Raw genomic sequence first — 20,087 nt, 5'->3', positions numbered from 1 at the left:
ATGATGTAAATGAAACAAAACACTGTTGCTGCGGATTAACCTGTAATAATTAGTCAGTGAGAAATGTGAGACACTTCTGTAGGAGCCATATGGCGTATTTCCACCGGCTCTACTCGCCTCGCCTCGCCTGGCACGGCACGATGAGGTTGCATCTCCACTACAAAAAGTACCTACTGTGTGTGGGACGTCTCTTCCTGTGACTGGACTCTGGCCAGTCAGCGGCCGGCAGTCTGACCAATCATCCCATAATTAGCACACTTGGAACCTCACCTTTTAGTACCTGGTATCATGTACTATGTTAGTGGAAATGCCACTTAAACTTAGTAGAGCTGGTGGAAATGCGCCTGCATTCATTTGTATTTTCTGGGTTTATTCCTCCTGAACATCAGGGGGCGTAGTGGTAAAGGCCGAGGCTGGCCAGAAGGAATTTAAGTTCATGTCACTGATCACAGGTGCTGCTAATTTTGTGCGAAGCAAACAGTTTTTGACTGTTCTCAGAGGGCCTGTGTTGAATGTTTATGGTTTAAAGACTTTGTATGGAAAACTTATTGAAGGTAACGTCCCAACAGAGTGTGGCAATTTGAGCGTAAGAGGTTCCAAAAATCACTTTATCACTTTTTCCTATTATTACCAGGTGCAGACCGCCTCTATGACAACATTGAAGACATGATTGGCTACCGTCCAGGGCCAGTCATCAAGTATTGCTGGCTTTACGTCACTCCTGGTGTTTGTCTGGTGAGTGAAATGTGGTTTCTGAACAGAAGTAGTAGCTTCACAAATGTGTCCATAAGATGGAAAATGTTAGAAAGACAGCTAATAAGACAGCGTGCTTCACACTGTACACCAAATCCTTCTAACACCTTAACAAATGTCAGTATAAAATGCAAAGACACGTCACACTATACTGTCTTCATTAAAACATGCCATTAGCAACTTTTAATACATGTATTAGTCTTGCATAAAAGCTGTTTTCAGTTTGTTTGGTAAACAAAAAATACATTTTTTTAACCTCCATTTCTCCCCTAATCTCCTCCTTCCTGTATTTACCCACAAGATGTTTGCAGATGTACCTCCTCATATATATAACAACACATAACAATAACCCTAACCCCTTGAAAAGCTGAAAATGTTTGTTTTGTACTAATACGCTGAGCCACACTAAGTGTGTGTTAACATTCATGAAAGCAAAGTAACACTAGCAATACAGTGAAAGTTATTCTTATAGCTCATTTCATTAGCAAGTAAATTCAGAGTCCATAAAAAGGCATCGTGAGAAATAGAAAAAGTGACATAAGAAACACAAAGAAATTAAAAGTACAGTGTGTAAACATTAAAGTTGCAGCTGAATATTCCCTTCCAAGTGTGTTGGAGAACACGTGTAGCCTTCAGTTAGCATCAAAACTCGAAAAGATGCTGAGTTTGTGCATTATGGGCTGTTGTAAACACTGGAACTTTTACTAAGAGGACATTCACATTTAAGAATGAAAACCAAACAGTGTTTTCAACTCGCCATAAAAAAACAACATGCAGGGTTTTGGTTTCAGTGAAACTGAAAAACAGGTTTAACACTTACGAATCTGCTTTCTATAAAGTGATTTCTTTGGAATTATATGGAGTTTTTGTTTCGTTTGCTCTCAGGGCACCTTCGTCTTTTCACTGGTGAGGTATAAGCCTCTCAAGTTTAACAAAACCTACGTGTACCCGGACTGGGCCTATGCTCTAGGCTGGAGCCTTGGACTGCTCTGTGTTTTGTTTATTCCGCTGTGGATCATCTTCAAAGTTACACAGATGAAAGGAACACCACTGCAGGTATGCCCCCCTGTAAAGAAAAGTACACACTGATGAATTCATTGCAATGTGAGATTGGTGAAAATGTGTGTTACAGCTTTGGATATGCAAATCTGTTGTGAGTTAAGGATACATATTTTTGCCTCGGTTAAGAGTATGTGGATCTAAACGCTGTTTTTTTAAGAATGCAATGGGAGATTGGTGTACTTAGCACATTTTTTTGTGGTTGAATCATAGATTTATTTAGTATTATTGTACCTATTCAGACTAAAAGGAAACACCATAAGACAGCAGCAACATCTGTGTTTTGACCCAAAGAATGGAATTGTGTCATGGAGATATTCCTCCCCAGCACCCAGATTAGGATTTAATGTGCTGTGGTGAAATTAAGCAGTTAAAGTGGCATTAAATAGTTTGGTTAATAACCTCTGGTCAAAATTTGACCTAATTCCTGAAGCACAATGTTAAATATTTTAAGCAGGATTATTAAAAAAATGAATAGGATTTTAGGGGTTTACAGGTCTGTTAACCTTCCATAGTCAGGTAGCAACCCCTTATATATCGACCCCCAAATATCCCTGGTAGCAGCTCACAGTCTTTCACTATATGTGATGTATATATATATGTGTGTGTGTATATATATATGTATATATATACATATATACATACATCACAAAGAGTGGCTTCGGATACGGATTCTGAAGCAGGGCAATCATCAGTTACCTCCTCTACACGGATGACGTCAAGCTTTATGCCAAGAGGATCCACAGCAATGACACTGGATGCCATTCGGACTTGAAAAATGTGGCCGAATGATATCAAAAAGAGGGAAGATGATGAGAACCGAGAGAGTGGAACTACTTACATAGGCGACATAGGCAAACGAGAACCATGAAGAAGATCAGTCACAACCAAATACAGCGACAAGACAAGACAAGACAAGACAAGTCCTGAAGAGTCAGCTGAAAGTCGGAACAAGAGCCAAGCCATCAATACCTATGCCGTGTCAGTAATCAGATACCCTGCTGGCGTAATTGCCTGACCAAAGTAAGAGACAAAGACAACAAAGCTCTCACCATGCATTGCGGGTTTCACCCTGAGGTTGTACACTAAGTGGGTGGCAGGAAGGAGGCCGAGGATTAGTGAGTGTCAAAGCCACTATCCGGAATGAAACAACTAATATCCGAGAATACAGGAAGATGGCCCCCAATGATGACCAGCTAAGTGAGGTGCTGGCTGGGAATGACACAAGCAAGTGGCTGGAATAGTGTACAGGAACATCTGCATCAAGTATGGACTGGAGGTCCCCAGGAGCATGATGGGAGATGCCTATAAAGGTGGTGAAGAAGAACAACAGAGCTAATGGTGTGTTTCCTCCGAGTGGAAGAGTTGAGTTTGGTATGTATGTTTTTGGGTTTCCATTAGGAATAATACCAAAATAAACGGCCCACAGTTACAATTTTGGTACCTGTCCATTGCAGAGTAATAGTACAGTAAGCATGGAGCTAGAGCCATGATAGTCAGCTGATTGGGTAACAGAAAAGTGTTTCTTCAACGGTGAGCAGATAAGAATGAGCTGCTCCACTGCTGTCGATTATGTTGTCACATTCGATGTCTTTGTTTGTTGTGCGCGCACTGGTACGATGCCATGTACGTATCTCGCTGTACGTACCTCTACCAAGTAAAGGTCAGTCAGTTAGTCATCATCTAACCGCTTTATCCTCCACCAGAGGGTCGCGGGGGGTGCTGTGCCAATCTCAGCTACATCGGGCGATAGGCGGGGTACACCCTGGACAGTTCGCCAGTCCATCGCAGGGCCACACACAACTAGAGACAAACAACCATTCACACTCACACTCACTCCTACGGTCAATTTAGAGTGTCCAATTTACCTAATCCCCACATTGCATGTTTTTGGACTGTGGGAGGAAGCCGGAGAACCCGGAGAGAACCCACGCACACACGGGGAGAACATGCAAACTCCATGCAGAAAGGCCCTTGTTCCAACCGGGGCTCGAACCCGGGTCTTCTCGCTGCAAGGCGAGAGTGCTAACCACTACACCACCGTGTGGCCCACCAAGTAAAGGTGCTGTTCTCAAAGTCGAAACGTGAGCTTGACTGAGGGCTTCACCATTCCACACCGAACTGTACCATGATGGAAACACAGCTTAAGGTCCTGTGGGACTTCAGAGCCCAGATCCAGACAGACAAACTGGGGGTGACCAATCAACCAGGCACAGTGGTTGTCGATAAGCAGCAGAAGAGGACAGTACTGATAGATGTGGCGATACCAAGTGTCAGCAACATCAAGAAGAAGGAACACAAGAAGCTTGAGAAGATGTGTGGAGCAAAGGCAACTGTGGCCCCAGCGGTGATAGGAGCCATAGAAAATGTAACCCCAAACTGGAAGAATGGCTTCAACATATTCCAGGAACAACATCTGAGATCCCTGTCCAGAAGAGCGCAGTCCTAGGAACAGCTAAGATACTGCACAGAACCCTTAAGGCCCTAGTATACTTCCGGACACAGTGCTCGGACCCAACGTGCGTTGCGCGAACTGCCCAGATTCTGTGCAAAGGGCGTGTTGGGTGCATGTGCACAAACTAAATTGCGGCTGGTAGGTGTAGTGTAGTATAAGCCCTGACAACAGAAGAAGTAGTCGCCAAGCCTCGAGCTGGCGACCCTTGAATCAGCTGACACCCGACTCCCCTGCCTGACGGGCCTTTCAGTTGTGTGCTGCTCGTACCAGATGTCTCAAAGGGAGCTGTAGCATTGTTCTCTTCTTACCTATTCCCTGCGTCCAGACTTGTAGCGCCACCCAATGGTGACGTGAGATACTACAGGACCCTGGCGCGCGAGTATACCATGGGTTTGCGATATGCAATGCGCACTTCGGCAAGCGGCATGTGCACAGAAGTATACCAGGGCCTTTAGGCTCACAGGCATGATGATGTCTCTTATACTTCAGAATCTGTGTGGTATATGTACAGTATTTATTTAAATTCTAATAATACTAATACAACTTTCCCCTATATACACTTCATTTAATTCAGCAGTATACGTAGTGGAAGTTTTGCTGTTCCATGGAGGGATTGCTTCCCATATATTGTCTCCACCAATAATGAGAGGAAAACATCTATCTCCCCTGAGCGTGTTCTAAATTTAATAAAGGAGAATATGGTTTGAAATAATTCTGTCCATTTGGGATATCTATGGTACTGCATTTACATTGTTGTTGTTTTTTATCAATTGTGAACTGACTGTTACACAACCAACCTGTTTCCACAGAACCTCAAAGAGCTTTGCTATCCTAAAATCCAGATGCAAAACAAAGCAAAGCAGCCTGAGCAGTACCCACTGAACCCAGACAGCGCTCTGAATGTTGCTGCCAGCGAACACAAAGGAAGCTCTGAGAATGAAATGCAAGTGTGATACACTGAAAAGTTTTATGTTTATGAAATGTCCTATTTTTTTGTTGTTGTTGTTGTTGTTTTGAAGTCTAGGATTTACAAGCTATGCATTTATAAGAGATCATGAAGAGCAATAAACAATGCAGAACCTCACTATATCAGGTCTGCCACCAGCACAATCAGTGAAGAGTCACTAGAATCACAAAGAGAATAGAGATGACAAGATATAATAAGTGTTTGAAATGTATTTTCAGTTAAGCTTTGTATGATTAACTTAAATCACTATTTTTATATGACAATATGCCTCCTCCATAGAGGATTGGAATGCTATTTCTTATGCCTGTCACTGTTCATTCACTCACTCACTCATCCACTTTCTGCCTGCTTTTGCCAGATTGTTAACATCCTGCTCTCCTCATTATTTTAGCCCCTTGATTCTTACCCGTCCTTTCTTACTAACCTGCTCACCTGTTCTTAATAACAAATTAGCTCGTGGTATTTATTTCCACTCATCACCTGTCGGATTTTCTTCAGGAGTTAGCCGTAGACTGGTATCTACGGCTAACTCCTGAAGATGTCTATGACCCGGATGAATGAGAACCTTCACAGACACCTGTCACATTGTTTACTGTGCTTTTGCAGCATTTCTTGCCCATGTTTCTCGTTTTATTTGGACCTGCCTGTGTTTGAATTGTACTTTTTGCCTGCCCTCTTTTTGTTTTGGGGTTAACTGCCTGTCCCGTCACCAGCCTTTTCTTGTCTGATTTCTGCCTGCCAAGCCTTAATAAAAGAAACAATCTTTTTGTACTTCTTGCAGTGTCTCTGAGTCTTGCTACTGAGTTCCCTAAAAAAAACAGCTGTGATTATAAGGCCTCGTTCACACTACACGGTTTTAGCACTGATTTGTCCACTCTCAACAAAAAGGTTTTGGAGGTTGCAGACAAACATCTGTGGTCTGACAAATATTTAAAAACATTAAATATGCTTTAAGTGTATAAGCACTTCGGACTGATATGAAAACATGAACTGCAAGTACCTTCATGGTGTTGTTAAGAAAAAGAAAAGAAAAAGCAAAGCGTTTTTCTAAATCAAACATAATCATCAACTTTGTGACCAGGATCTTTATTCAGCTTTTAACCATTTTTTCTGCACCATGTGGGTACTTATTGTACCCTGCATCCCATAATTATTAGTGTGGACAGAGAGGCATTTAACTAGCAAGAGACCATGTCCAAGTGTTTTTTTTTGTTGTTGTTTTTTACTATATTGAAACTTAAGAAAACGTCTTACGTTTATAACCAGACAATCTTTTTTATATATATATATTTTGCTATATGAAAAGGAATATTTCCAGTTTAGAAGGATATAAATAATTTATTATCATATGGTCATGATGATGATGATGAAGTTATAATGGATAAGAAAAAAGGGAAATGATGAACAACACTTAACGCCTGTAAATCTATCCACAGATGTAGAGTTATTAACGCTAGACGAGTCGTTCTGGAGAAAATCCAAACAAACCTTGGTTATTTTAGAAAAACATAATCTATATTATTCATTCTGACTCTGATTCCTGTTGGTTTCATGTACTTTATTTGATCTCTGTTCAGTCTATGATTTGTTACTTCTACTACTTGTTCTTTATTGCCAACTTGATAATGTAACGGTCAGATTTGTGTAAATAAATGAAATAAAAATAGAAAAAAAAAGGAAAAAACAAACAAACAAACAAATCCTGCGTCTGTGTGTTTTGTGACAAGAAGTCGCTTGAAGACCAGTCCACTCCAGGTTCTTCCTGGTGAAGGTTCTTGTCATTTCTGATCACATGTCACAAAGATGATTATCTTAAACTTATACTTACTTATAATATAATGGGGCTATTTCTCCAGACAAATGGCAAATAATGTAATGGCATATTACAACTGTGCTCATGCCAGATGCATAAAAAATGTGATGCTTTGTACTGTGCTTATTTTTTGTGGAGTTCTCACACAGCTTCTGCTGTTTGGCATCTGCTGGTTAACCCTGGTTGTAGGGTTAACAGTGCAAATGTGTTTCAGTGCACAAGGATGAATCATAACCCATTACCACAGGTTTAAGTTAGTTAGTTAGTTTCTTTATCAGTGGGAATGTGTTTCATGTGTTTAATGGACATTCACTCTTGGGTCAAATAACGCTGCAATGCACTCAGGTTTTGATTTGGCTCCGATCGGCGTCGTTGGAAAAGTAAGACACGAGTGAACATGTTGTTTTTCATCTGCTCTATCTTTGGCACAAATCCGCCTTTTTTCTCCGCTGCAACACGCATCACTGTTATCCTAGCTGTTAGCGCTGCTTTTAGCATTCATGTTTGTAGCGATCCTTACTTTTCAAACTCGGGACAGTGCTCAACATTGATTGTCGTGTTGTTATTTTCTTCCTCTGACTCGTGGCCATGACATCACAATTTATGGGATGCAGGGATGAAAGAGAAAACACCACAGGCGATGGGATTTGTATTTATATCACATTTGACTAGTCTTCATGACCATTCAAAGCTGCTTTACACTGCTTTTTTGCCATTCACCTGTTCAGACCCATTCACTCCCTATGCATCTATTTTCAATCACTCATCTTTCATACCCATGCTGTCAGGAATCGAACCCTCAACCTTCAAGCTGAAAGACTCTATCTACCGCCGCACCCACTAACTTCAGCATGAAAGAGGCTGCAGAGCAAGGAGACATGCTCAGGCAGTAAATGCATGTTTTTAAAGAATGAAGAGTATATTTGAAAGTTACACACTACAGCTTTAAAGTAGCCCACGAGGAGAAGCAGCCGCAGATCCCCAACTGCTGCCTGCAAGACCAACTCTGCTCACTAATCTCAGTGCAGCTATATCCCCCCCTGAAGGTAACACAGAGCTGTAACTCAACTATTATCCACCAATGTTCTGAGATGGCAGACGTTATACTTTATCATGTCTTACGTTTCCATTGTCTACTACAGGACAAGATGTCTCCCCTGCTCACTTTGTCCATGCAGAGAAAGGAGTTCTGTTGAAAGGAGGAAGGGCCAGTCAGTCCTGCCACAAACTACAAGAGGTTGGCTGACAAAGTGTCAGCTGCTAAATACAGAGTTAGACAGAAGGTCTAGCTGGCACCAACGCTTTTTGGTCCTTTTCCCATCTCCAAGGGAATCAACCCAGTGGCTATAGCTCCCCACCTTGCATTTCTACTAAGTTAACTCTCTCCACTCTCCTCCAGACCCCCTCCTACTTCCTGGCTGGCAGTTTGACAAGGACAACATTCTGTGGATGTACCTATCTACCAGTTCATGTCTGTGTGCATAGTTCTCTGATGTTGCTTCTTGTGTATGTTGTTACATGATTTTAGACTTCTGTCAAGATGCTTATGGAGAACTCTGGTGGCAGAAAAGTTGTGGCACACGCCAAATAACTGGAGCCTTTGCTGCATGTCCTACTACTTCAATTAGGTGTCCTTGTCTGCTTCAAAACTGTCAGTACTAAAAGGCAAAAAGCTTATGTCTAATATGGGACAGTTTATTCATAGCACAGAATAATATTATGGTCATGGCTCACCGTTAGCAGACACTTAGCAATAAATTACATACACTTTTATTCTTGGCTCAAGTGCTCCCTTGTTTTCGCTTGTTTCTGAATTTTAATTCATTTTGTTATTAATGTATAACAAAACATACGTTTCCTTGACTTGCTTTATAGTCCTATACTTTGTGTCCTCGTCTGGCCTAGATCGTCTGCTTCTTGTGCATGTGGAGAGGTGTGAGAAGCACAGGAAAGGTAAGATTCTCATTTCATGTGAAACCTGAGAAGGTTCTGTTATGGATGTGAACACAGGCATTCTTAGGCTTTTACCCAGAATAATGTGACAGTGCTGGGCTGTGAAATCATAATAACGTATAGGTGTTGTGTTAACACAAACGACTCTGCGGCATCACACCAAACTTTGATGGCATTTCTTGCTTGGTGTTGACAGTCAACTGACCATTGGATAAAGGATGCTAAGTGCCTATGCAACTGCAGATCTCTTAAAAAAAAAAAAAAAAGGTTTGCACAATGCCAATTTAGAACTACATATTTACAAACCCTGATACTCCACAATATTTTATTCTCTCAGTCATAACCAAACACTAGATTAATATTAGTGTAATATTTTGATTTATGGACTATTTCCATATTAGGTGTGCACTTTTCATGGACAAATACAAATAGTCTGACTTAAAAAAATTAACAGACATTTATTTTTTTAACAGAGTAAAAAAAACAAACAATAACATTGACTTAATTGGGCACATTTGCTCTGAGAATTTTTATATCTTCAACCGGACGATCTTGACTGTTTGTCTCCACCATCCCGATTCGGTTCAGCACGCCCATCCCCTGGTAAACTCTTCCAAAAATAGTGTGCTTCCCATCCAACCACTGGGTGGGTCCGAGACTGAGGAAGAACTGGCTTCCATTGGTGTCCGGTCCAGCGTTGGCCATTGCCAGAATACCAGCACCTGAGAGAAGCATCAGATGAAATGAGGAAGTTTATTTTCTTTCACTCACTATCAGTAATAAGCAGTGCACAGATGGTACAGTATCAGTAATAAGCAGTGCATAGATGGTACAGTATCAGTAATAAGCAGTGCATAGATGGTACAGTTAGTAACAGTGTGTTAAAAACAAAAAGGTACTTGAACAAATTTTACCAATGCTGGCTAAAGTCTTGCTTTTTAAGTATAAACTACAACATTCTCCACTCCTGCCCCCTTCTGGTCAACTGTGATTTTTCAATGTTTTACCTGTAAATTTCAGTTCTGGGTGCAGTTCATCTTCAAACTGTTTACCAAATATGGAGGCGCCACCACGACCTGTTTGGAAAACAAAGATCACAAAATATTCTTAGGCTACAATTACTTTCAACGGTGATATGTTCACATTTCTTAATTTTAAAAAATTACCAAACCTAAAAATTTTCTGTTTTAAATCAGATATGTTCTCTTAAACCAGCAAATATCAGAATCTTTGGTTGATTAACTTCATTAAAATGTCAGCTCAATTGTCAAAATAGTTTACATTTGGAAATTTACAAAAATAAGTCAGATTCAAAGACTGCACTAACAGCCGAGACAACAGAATACACCATCCCCCAACACAGCCAATTAAAACATTTATAGACCAGAAGCCGACATTAACACACTGAGGTTTGTGATGTCAGTTCATGGACAAAACAAGTATTTTAACATGGGAACATTCCATCCACATTAGTTTGTTGACCATCTTATTCCAAAACCACAGGCATTAAAGTGCTGCAGTTACAGCCTCCCCTCCTTGGGGAGTGATCTCTATGTTTTTGGATACTGTGCCCTCAGAGATTTGCACACATCCTGCCACAAAAGTGAGCTTGGACACTGGTGTCAGGCAACACGGCCTGACTCACAGCTGGTTTCATTATTTGACAATATCATGTGACGCTGGTTGTAAACATAAAAGAGCCACAGTTACAGTGAACTTACAGGTTTATAAAAGTTACATGTTTCATTCATCAATTGTTTATTTTTCTTCAAACCAATAACTTGAGTTGAATGACGTTTATTATGATTATTATTATTATTCACGAATACCTCCATCTTTTCAAGTTCAGCTTATTTAAAATATATACTGTGACATGTTAAAAACAATTTGGAATAATCTACTGTATCTGCAACACAAAGGACTTCATTTAAAGTACCATGGTATTATGTTGTACCTAATAAATGGTCTGGTGTGGTCTTCTGCTGCTGTAATGCATCTGCTTTACTGTGGTTGTAATGAGTGAATATATGAGTTGCTATTGCCATTCTATCATTTTGAACCAGTCATCTTTCTCCTCTGACGTATGTAATTGACATGGCATTTCCACTGTACACAGTGTCTTTTGTCTTTGTCTGACTATTCTCTGTAAACACTAGAGATGGTTGTGTGTGGAAATCTCAGTAGATCAGCAGTTTCTGAAACAGTCAGACCAGCCCATCTGGTACCAACAACCAGATGTTCAAAGTCACTTAAATCACCTTTCTCCCACCCCCATTCTGATGCTTGGTTTGATCTTAAGCAGGTCACATTGACTGATGTCTACATGCACAAATACGTTGAGTTGTTGCCATGGGATTGATTGATACAGGTGCCTAGATATATAACACATTGGAATGTAGATTAATGTAGATGCACGGACATTGGTGTCAAACTACTTTAAGAGTATAAAAGTGAACGTGATGAACTCACCTGTCCCTGTAGGGTCTCCACCTTGCACCATGAATTCTTTGATTATTCTGTGAAACTTTGTCTCATTGTAGTAGCCTCTTCGGGAAAGCTCGGCAAAGTTTTTGCAGGTCTTTGGCGCGTGTTGCCAGTACAGCTCCACCACTATAGTCCCCATTCTGCAACACACAGCCCACTGTTAGTATAAATACCACTTACATCCTCCTCTGGGTTATAATTAACTTTAGAAATGCTTGTTCAGAGGAGGAGGATGGACCTTAAATGATCTGACAGAACGCCAACAAGTCCAACAAGAAGCTACTACTGCCAAACAGCTAACTGAGCTAGTAGGGCTAACATTCAGATATTTTATGAAAAACTCACGTGGTGTCCAAGGCAACTGTGGGCGGCTGCCACGTATCTGGAGGAACCCCGGACAACATCGTTACTGTAGAGAGTGACCTTCTGTTGCTTCTAAACAAGTACGTTTGTGATTTAGAACAAAGTCAGTGTAGCATATTCATTCACTACCAGACAGGGAAGCTTCTTCTTCTGTGGTTGCCGCTATTTCCTCTTCTTCTTTTGGGTTTATTGGCAGTTTGCAATCGGCTTAATCGCGCAATACCGCTGCCTACTGGACTGGAGTGTCCAACACTACCTCCACGACTGCTCATAATAATAACAATAATAATAATAATGATAACAATAACGGTGTGAGCACAAGGGATATTAGTAACATATTGTATTCGTGTAGTTATTACTTGCCACTCAATTTATTTTCGTATTTATATATTATTTGTTTCCGTTGACGCTTTATTTTGAAATACAGGATGTTGCTACGGCTGAGATCCGGGCTTGACTCACTCTAGACAATTTTAGAGTGAAGAAGTTTGTTACGCCACTTCTCTGCGTTTCATACCAAGGTAGAGTCAATTATTTGTGCTTCCTTTACCGTTGTCATCATGCAAACTTGTACTTTCAGATTTTGGAGAATAATTTCTCCGTAATTTCTCTTTCTCTGTAATGCGTAACGGTTTGTTTGCTAGCTAAGGAAGTTAAGAGTAAAAGCTAAGGAAGTTGAGATTGCAAAGCTAAGGAATTTCATGCTCACGTGCCGTTATATATGTACATATATACATTATATATACAATAATTGATCATCTAAAGCGCTTTGTCAATTCGCCTAATTTATATGCCTATCTTTAGAAGAATTGTCTTCTTAATTCCACCATTAGGAAAGGACAGAATCACCCGTGCACACTCAAGGGCACGCCTTTGCTTAACCGGTGTGTTAAAATAAACGTTGAATTTTCTTTAATTCTGCGTTTAAATTTATTATAGAATTGAAATCACCACGATACGGGATCATTAATGTTAGATTAACATTTAAATAACCGTCTCCTCTGTTACATCAACAATAATGTCTTAACCTTGACCCACATATTTGCAACTATAGCTTTTGATTGGTCTCTACTTCCTTAAACGTTAACTGGCTTTCCCTGCACGTGGTCCTCGCACTCTGCTTTGTAACATTGTATACACGCAACGCAGTAATGCTCAATTACTATTATCAAATGCAAGCCTGTTAAAACATGCATCTGAGGCAGCTGTTCTAGCAGGAATGGATTTGGACACAACTCAAATGTCTGGAAAACCAAGGGGATTGGTCTCATGTTATGTAGTTATTGTCAGATTTATTTTGTTCTGTAGGGGCTGTAGTGAAACATTAATTTATATGAAGCACATTTTACTGCAGCAGCACAAGCTCGCTGTAAATGCAACTGCAAGCTTTACTTTGACAGATACATCAATCTTTGCATCGTCACTGTCATGTGGTTAAGCAGATGAGTCCAATCCTATTAGGATTGGTAGCATGCTTCTCAGTATTTCTAATCCTGCAGTTAGGTCAGGTTATTTTTGTGAGCAAGTTCCAGGTACAGAAAGAAAGTAGAAGACATGAATTATATGTAACCGGTGTCAGAAAACTGACTTTTAGCTTGCTTTAAACTGTAATATTGTCTGAAAACCAGAGGTGACAAGTAAAGCTGTTCAACTTTGTCTCATCTCAAGGTCCTGCATCATGTCTATTGTCAAGATCCATGCCCGAGAGATCTTCGACTCTCGTGGAAACCCGACCGTAGAGGTTGACCTTCACACCAACAAAGGTAGGTCTAAATGTACTGTATAATGAAATTGATTCCACCAGCTACTCATCCTTGGCAGAGGTAATGGAAATACCTCAGTACGGTAGTAACTCTGCATTTTACCCAACCCCACTGTGAGGCAACAGTGCTAACCACTGTTTCACTGTGTGTTTGTTTGATAAGTAGGACTACACCATAAATACTGATAATACTAATTTGCAAGGTGGGAAATGGGCGTGGGCCTTGGAATAAAACATAAAATCTTGGTTCTGTTTGGGTGCCATAGATGCTGTACTTATAAGATTTTAAACATTAATCCACAAGCCTACCAATATATTGTATGTCAAGATAATGAGTAATGGTGTTCTGAGCAGAGAAGGAAGTCGCACTCCTTCATGTTGGTGTATGTGAGTGTTGCCTTGTTTAAACCTATGCCGTTCCCTTTGTTTCTAAAGGTGTGATAGTTCCAGCTCTGATCAGCACTTCCGTTTTCTTTTTCACGTGTGTCTCCTTCCCCCCACAAAACTGGCAATAATAGTGCAGTAGCTATTAATATTTATACAGTCTATGCTGCAGGTGGCACAACTGTGGTAATGATACTTGCCAGTGCTGTTTAACCTCTAGCCACCACATAGTTAAGTTGTGTTGAGCCTGTGGCTGCAAGAATAAGACTAACTCAGGAACATCTAACCACGAGCCTCCGCAGACAGTTTACTTGGTTGAACAGCTGCTTTTTCTTTTTGCTCGTACTAGTGAGACATCTAGTGTCAGTGGTGGTGTCAGTTTTTGAGTATGGCAGAGGCAACACAGGATGAATTGTTTTTATGCACCTGAGATGATGTGGCTGCCATGACTGAAGGTTTTGTTCTGGGACAGAGGAAGTTTGTCCTTTTGTGAAAACCTTTTATATCATGTTGTGAGAATGGAAATCGGAGAAATGACATTATGCTGGGCTACCACATGACGTGGTTACTGTCGGCAATCATGAATTTGCTATTCCACAGTGAATATTGTGGTGTATTTAACATTTCTTGTCAATTTCACATGTATCTTTACATTCTTGTTTACATGTGGTAGAGCTACGTACACTGCTGAGTGCCAATTTGTTTTGAGTTAAGTGTTCATGCCATATAATTGCTTGTTTTACAGTTTGTTCCAATGGTTCTAAAGTAGTTCATGTAATATTTTGTCAGGCTTGTTCAGGGCTGCTGTACCAAGCGGAGCATCTACTGGAATCTATGAAGCCTTGGAGCTCCGGGACAATGACAAGACTCGTTTCCTCGGCAAAGGTTTGTGTATAATCTTTTTCTTTTGAAATAAAATTCTTTGCTTATTTTGTATTATGTTAATTATGTCTTACTTCTAAATTAAATAATTGGACACATTTTGGTTCAAGGAATACATTTATATTTCCATTATATTATATTTATATTTGTCTTTCCCTCTCTATTCTCTCTCTTTCTTTTTGCCAGATGTGAAAGGGTTAGTGAGTTTCCATTGCCTGACCTCAATTTAAAAAATTGACAGTACAGTCATTTTTTACATCGTCATTTAACTGCACAACTAAAATAAGATTGATCATTGGGTAATGAAGAGAATTGACCAGATATGGCATGCATGGTGAATTCTATGTAAAGCTTTACAGGTTAAAGTATATGTTTTTTGGCCGTGCATTGATTTTCTGTGAAATTAGACTTTAGACTAATAAAATAATTGTGAAAAACAAATTATATGAAAACTTTTACTGCTGCATGGACAGAAATTTAACTCATTTGTGGAATGAAGAGTTGCATGTGTTGCTAAATATGTTTATTCTGGCTTTGAAAGATTTTTATTCTTGTTGTGGGTCTATAATCCTCTCTGTTACAGGAGTCTTGGATGCTGTTTCTCACATAAATTCAATTATTGCACCTGCACTTGTTGGCCAAGTAAGTCAATTGACCTTATTCTCCATTTGTTTCTCCTCCTGTTTCATATTTATTGAGTTTTTTTTTTGTTTTTTTTGTTAATTATTATTTTGTTTAAATCACAAACTTGTTTTCGCTCATCTCGTTCAGGAGATCAGTGTTATTGAGCAAGAGAGAATTGACCAGAAGATGATTGAAATGGATGGCACGGACAACAAATGTAAGTGGCCACACTGCAGTGGTATGTTATTCTGTAACAACAATATACGGTCCAGACTATTAAAAATATCTACGCAGTGATATGTACGTGGCGTTCCTCTGAGAAACGGTGTGACTGCATTTCTGTACGTTTCATGTGTTGAAATGACCAAAATCAAGTGTCGGTAATGTCTAAAATCTCAACATTTAACGCGGGAGTCTAGTGTATGTAGCGTCAGCACAAACCCCGCCGCTGTATTCCAGTCCAGTGACTGTGTCAGATGGAGTCTGCTCCGGTCATGGAGGAAGTACTGAACAAATCTTTTTTAATTAACTGATTCTAATGATTCAGTTACACTGAAAACAACTGCTTTACAAGTCACTAGTCACTCATTTGTGTGTCGCATGTAAAACGAAGTCACGGCAGTTTCATTCAGCCGTGCAGTGATGACTCTACCCACGTTGAGTAGGTACTATTTTAGTTGTGGAAAACCAACTTAAACGGTGCCGTGGCAAGCTGAGACCATAGGTGGAAAGGGGGCTTATGTAATGACATAAAAGTGGTTAATTCAGGCTGTTTTAAATGCTGTAAGAACAAGGCTTAAAAAATGGTTATGTTGTATTCTGCCAACACTCTGTAGCCGGACCAATATAAGATTTTCCTGGTCTTTCATGCTGATATTTATGTATTTATGGTGGCATTGAATGCAGCATTGTTCTGGCTCTTTTGCTGTGTAATGATAAGTGTTTCCAATGAGGTTTGATGTATGTTTTTGATTTTTTGCTTTATCCCAAATAGCCAAATTGGGAGCCAATGCCATCCTGGGTGTGTCTCTTGCTGCTTGCAAAGCTGGTGCAGCAGAGAAAGGAGTCCCCCTGTATCGTCACATTGCTGACCTTGCGGGAAACCCTGAAGTCATCTTGCCTGTGCCGGTAAGGAATTGTGCACTGAATGGAAATTCATACATTTCCTTTTTTTTCACCATCAATATTCAGTTTATCTGTCAATTAACTGTACCACACAACTGTCGTTTCCCCCCCCGTCTTGTGCCCTCACCAGGCCTTTAACGTAATCAACGGTGGCTCCCACGCAGGCAACAAGCTTGCCATGCAGGAATTCATGATCCTGCCAGTTGGTGCCAGCACCTTCAAAGAGGCCATGCGTATTGGAGCCGAGGTCTACCACAACCTCAAAAATGTCATCAAGAAGAAATACGGACAGGATGCCACCAATGTGGGTGACGAAGGTGGTTTTGCTCCAAACATCTTGGAAAACAAGGAAGGTAAAGAGCTACTGTTCTATTGATGTAGGTCCTGGATTTTATAGCTGCTGTACCCAACAGTCTTCTTGACGGAAAAACTTAATTTAATATTTAGTGGAAGGTTTTGCTGTGTTGGCCAAATTATATTAAATTATGTTTTCCCACCCACTTGCTTTCATGTTGGAGCAGAAATATTGTAAAACAAAGTAAAGCCTTGCAAATGACAACTGAGACAACTTTTTATATTTTTTCAAACCTTCAGCCCTGGAGTTAATCAAAGTGGCCATCGCCAAAGCTGGCTACACAGATGAGGTTGTGATTGGCATGGATGTGGCTGCATCTGAGTTCTACAGGGATGGAAAATATGACCTTGACTTCAAGTCACCTGCTGACCCAAGCCGTTACATCACTCCCGACCAGCTGTCTGATCTCTATAAAGACTTTGTGAAGGATTATCCCGGTAACTTTTGCATGCTCTGTTAACACTTCACATTTAACACAAGCAGATAAGTACACATGATGTATTATTATTATTGGTGTCAATACTAAAGTGACTTCATGAAGGTTGAGGTCTGTCTTGCTTCTTTTCTCTCACAGTGGTTTCGATCGAGGATCCCTTTGACCAGGATGACTGGCAGGCCTGGACCAATTTCACTGGAAGCACAGATTTTCAGGTCGTTGGAGACGATCTGACGGTAACCAACTCCACTCGCATCGACAGAGCTGTGAAGGAGAAAGCCTGCAACTGTCTGCTGCTGAAAGTCAATCAGATCGGCACAGTTACTGAGTCCATAAAAGCGTAAGCCAACATTTTATATTTATGTGCATGCAAGCCCATTTAATATTAGAAGACACAGGTTGACCCGTAATGACCAAGGTTGACAGGAATTGTGATAGTGATATGATTGCTGTCATCAGAGGGCATGGTAATTTTTACATCATTATTATTCTCATTTTTATTTGAAAAACATATTTAAAATGATGTGTGACATTTGTGCAGATCTGTGAGAAACAAAGATGTTCTCTTCAGTCTGAAGAACAAGATTTGATGTGTAGAATATACTACTGTCCCTAAAATACAGTTGTTACCATTATTATTATTATTAATATTATTGCTTGTTTTGAGCTGTATAAAATGAATATCAATAAGCACCAACTGTGCGTAATCGAAAAAAAGTGTAAAATCATTTAGCTGAATGATCTCTCTGGTGCTACACACACATTCGGCCCAGCCCAGCCAAAGTGATTGCGCCTCACTCAAACCGTATCATCTTAAAATGTTGTCAGATCATGGCCCAGCACGTTGGGTCCTGTCGGGTCTTGAAAAGCTGAGTTTGGGAATCCACACTCTAGTCTGGTGTGCTCCAGTTTTATTTTTTACTCAAGAATATGTACACAATGTCAGACTGCATGGATAAAGTGAAACGAAACGTTATTTACTCAACTTTATGTGATTGTGTGGAAGCTGATGTTCTCAAAATACAAAATGTCTCTTCTGCCCACAGCTGTAAGATAGCTCAGCAGAATGACTGGGGTGTGATGGTCAGCCATCGCTCTGGTGAAACTGAGGATGCTTTCATAGCAGATTTGGTGGTTGGCTTGTGCACTGGACAGGTAAATCCATATTATTGTCAAGTGTATACTGAAACAAAGTATTCTGAATAACTGCATAAATGAACAACAAACATTAATAAAGGCTGCATTATATTTGTGATGAACTGTTGAAGACTAATGGTGTGTTTCCACCGGCTCGGCTCGACTCGACTCGCCTTGGCACAGCATGGTTAATTTGTGTTCCCACTATCATAGTACCTGGTACCAGGTACTTTTTTTAGTACCTGCTCTGGCAAGGTTCCAAGCGAGCTGGGGCGATACTATGCGTGACGTTGCCAGACTGCCGGCCACTGATTGGTCAGAGTGCCGTCACAGGAAGAGACATCTGACACAAGAAACAAGCCAAACAATGCCGAACTGTAGATCAGTTAAAAAGACTTAACAATCCTCAAAACGTGGGTTAATCTCCAACAATTACCAGGGAAATGTCTAAAATCTCAACATGTAATGGAGGAGTCTAGTGCATGTAGCGTCAGGACAAACCCTGCCACTGTATTCCAGTCCAGTGACTGTGTCAGCTGGAGTCTGTGCTCCGGTCATGGAGGAAGTACTGAACAAATATTTTTTAATTAACTGATTCTAATGATTCCGTTTCACTGAAAAGAACTGCTTTACAAGTCACTAGTCACTCGTTTGTGTGTCGCATGTAAAACGAAGTCACGGCAGTTTCATGCAGCTGTGCAGCGATGACTCCGCCCGTGTTGAGTAGGTACTATTTTGTAGTGGAAAACCAAGCTAAACTGTGCCGTGGCGAGCTGGGACCATAGGTGGAAAAGGGGCTTAATGGAGACTGCCACTCACTGTACACAATCGTTTCAGATCAAGACCGGGGCACCTTGTCGCTCTGAGCGTTTGGCCAAATACAACCAGATTCTGAGGTAAGTCATTATTTCCCAAACAGAGGAGTGAGGAAATTATGTCTGCTTTTAGTATCATGTATTGTGTGCATTAAAATGCCACTTATCCTTTTTGATAAACTTCATAAATAAACTTAGTTACTTGCGCTCAAATCATACATATGTTTCAGTTGGCACATTAATCATAGTTTGTGTACTTCAGTAAAGTCAGAATTGACCTAACTTGTTGAATGTTTTCTTTACTGCAGAATTGAAGAGGATTTGGGGGCCAAGGCTCGTTTTGCTGGAAGAAACTTCAGAAAGCCAGTGGTTGAGTAAATGTATGAAGCATTTACTTTTCATACAAATGGATTCACACAAATGCAAAACAGCACTGGATTATGATCAGTCAATAAATACTAAGTAATGTAGACCAATTTGCATGCTAACTGATTCAAAGAAAAGAAAACATACTGTAGACTTAGGACACTTTAAAATCTTCAACTGTATTTTGATTTGTTTTTTAAAAACAAGATTGGATTGTAACTTGATTCGCAGCACTTACTTATTGTCAAATTGCAGTTAATAAAATGTTTTGTTAGTGACAAAAGCTGTTCTGTGATCTGCTGTGGTGGTGGTGGTGGTGGTAGATGTCAGTTTGGTGAAATGACATTGTTATAT

General features: G+C 40.3%; 3 protein-coding genes across 3 annotated transcripts in view; 2 read left to right on the top strand and 1 right to left on the bottom strand.

Annotated features, from left to right (window-relative positions):
• The window catches only part of LOC122768184 (sodium- and chloride-dependent GABA transporter 2-like), a 29,360-nt gene extending 23,355 nt beyond the window's left edge, over positions 1-6,005 (top strand). The window contains exons 12-14 of the mRNA XM_044023990.1: positions 635-735; positions 1,639-1,809; positions 5,077-6,005. Coding sequence (XP_043879925.1) covers positions 635-735; positions 1,639-1,809; positions 5,077-5,220 — 416 coding nt within the window. The 3' untranslated portion in view covers positions 5,221-6,005. The remainder of the gene's footprint in view (positions 1-634; positions 736-1,638; positions 1,810-5,076) is intronic.
• A 3,422-nt stretch (positions 6,006-9,427) lies between these two features.
• Positions 9,428-12,020, bottom strand: ppil1 (peptidylprolyl isomerase (cyclophilin)-like 1). The gene is made up of 4 exons (XM_044024044.1): positions 11,830-12,020; positions 11,470-11,624; positions 10,008-10,076; positions 9,428-9,722 (listed from the first exon to the last, which is right to left on the bottom strand). Exons 1-4 carry the CDS (start codon positions 11,886-11,888, stop codon positions 9,502-9,504), a joined length of 504 nt encoding a protein of 167 aa, XP_043879979.1. The 5' UTR covers positions 11,889-12,020; the 3' UTR covers positions 9,428-9,501.
• A 262-nt stretch (positions 12,021-12,282) lies between these two features.
• Positions 12,283-20,016, top strand: eno1b (enolase 1b, (alpha)). Its single transcript, XM_044024007.1, has 12 exons — positions 12,283-12,368; positions 13,516-13,610; positions 14,783-14,878; positions 15,459-15,517; positions 15,647-15,716; positions 16,494-16,627; positions 16,755-16,977; positions 17,219-17,416; positions 17,554-17,755; positions 18,462-18,570; positions 19,390-19,448; positions 19,676-20,016. The coding sequence occupies exons 2-12, from the start codon at positions 13,526-13,528 to the stop codon at positions 19,743-19,745; spliced, it is 1,305 nt and encodes a 434-aa protein (XP_043879942.1). The 5' UTR covers positions 12,283-12,368; positions 13,516-13,525; the 3' UTR covers positions 19,746-20,016.
• The last annotated feature ends 71 nt before the right edge of the window (positions 20,017-20,087 follow it).

Source organism: Solea senegalensis, linkage group LG4 (assembly GCF_019176455.1).
Source record: "Solea senegalensis isolate Sse05_10M linkage group LG4, IFAPA_SoseM_1, whole genome shotgun sequence".
Lineage (NCBI taxonomy): Eukaryota > Metazoa > Chordata > Actinopteri > Pleuronectiformes > Soleidae > Solea > Solea senegalensis.
This window is presented reverse-complemented; position numbering and strand designations above follow the sequence as displayed.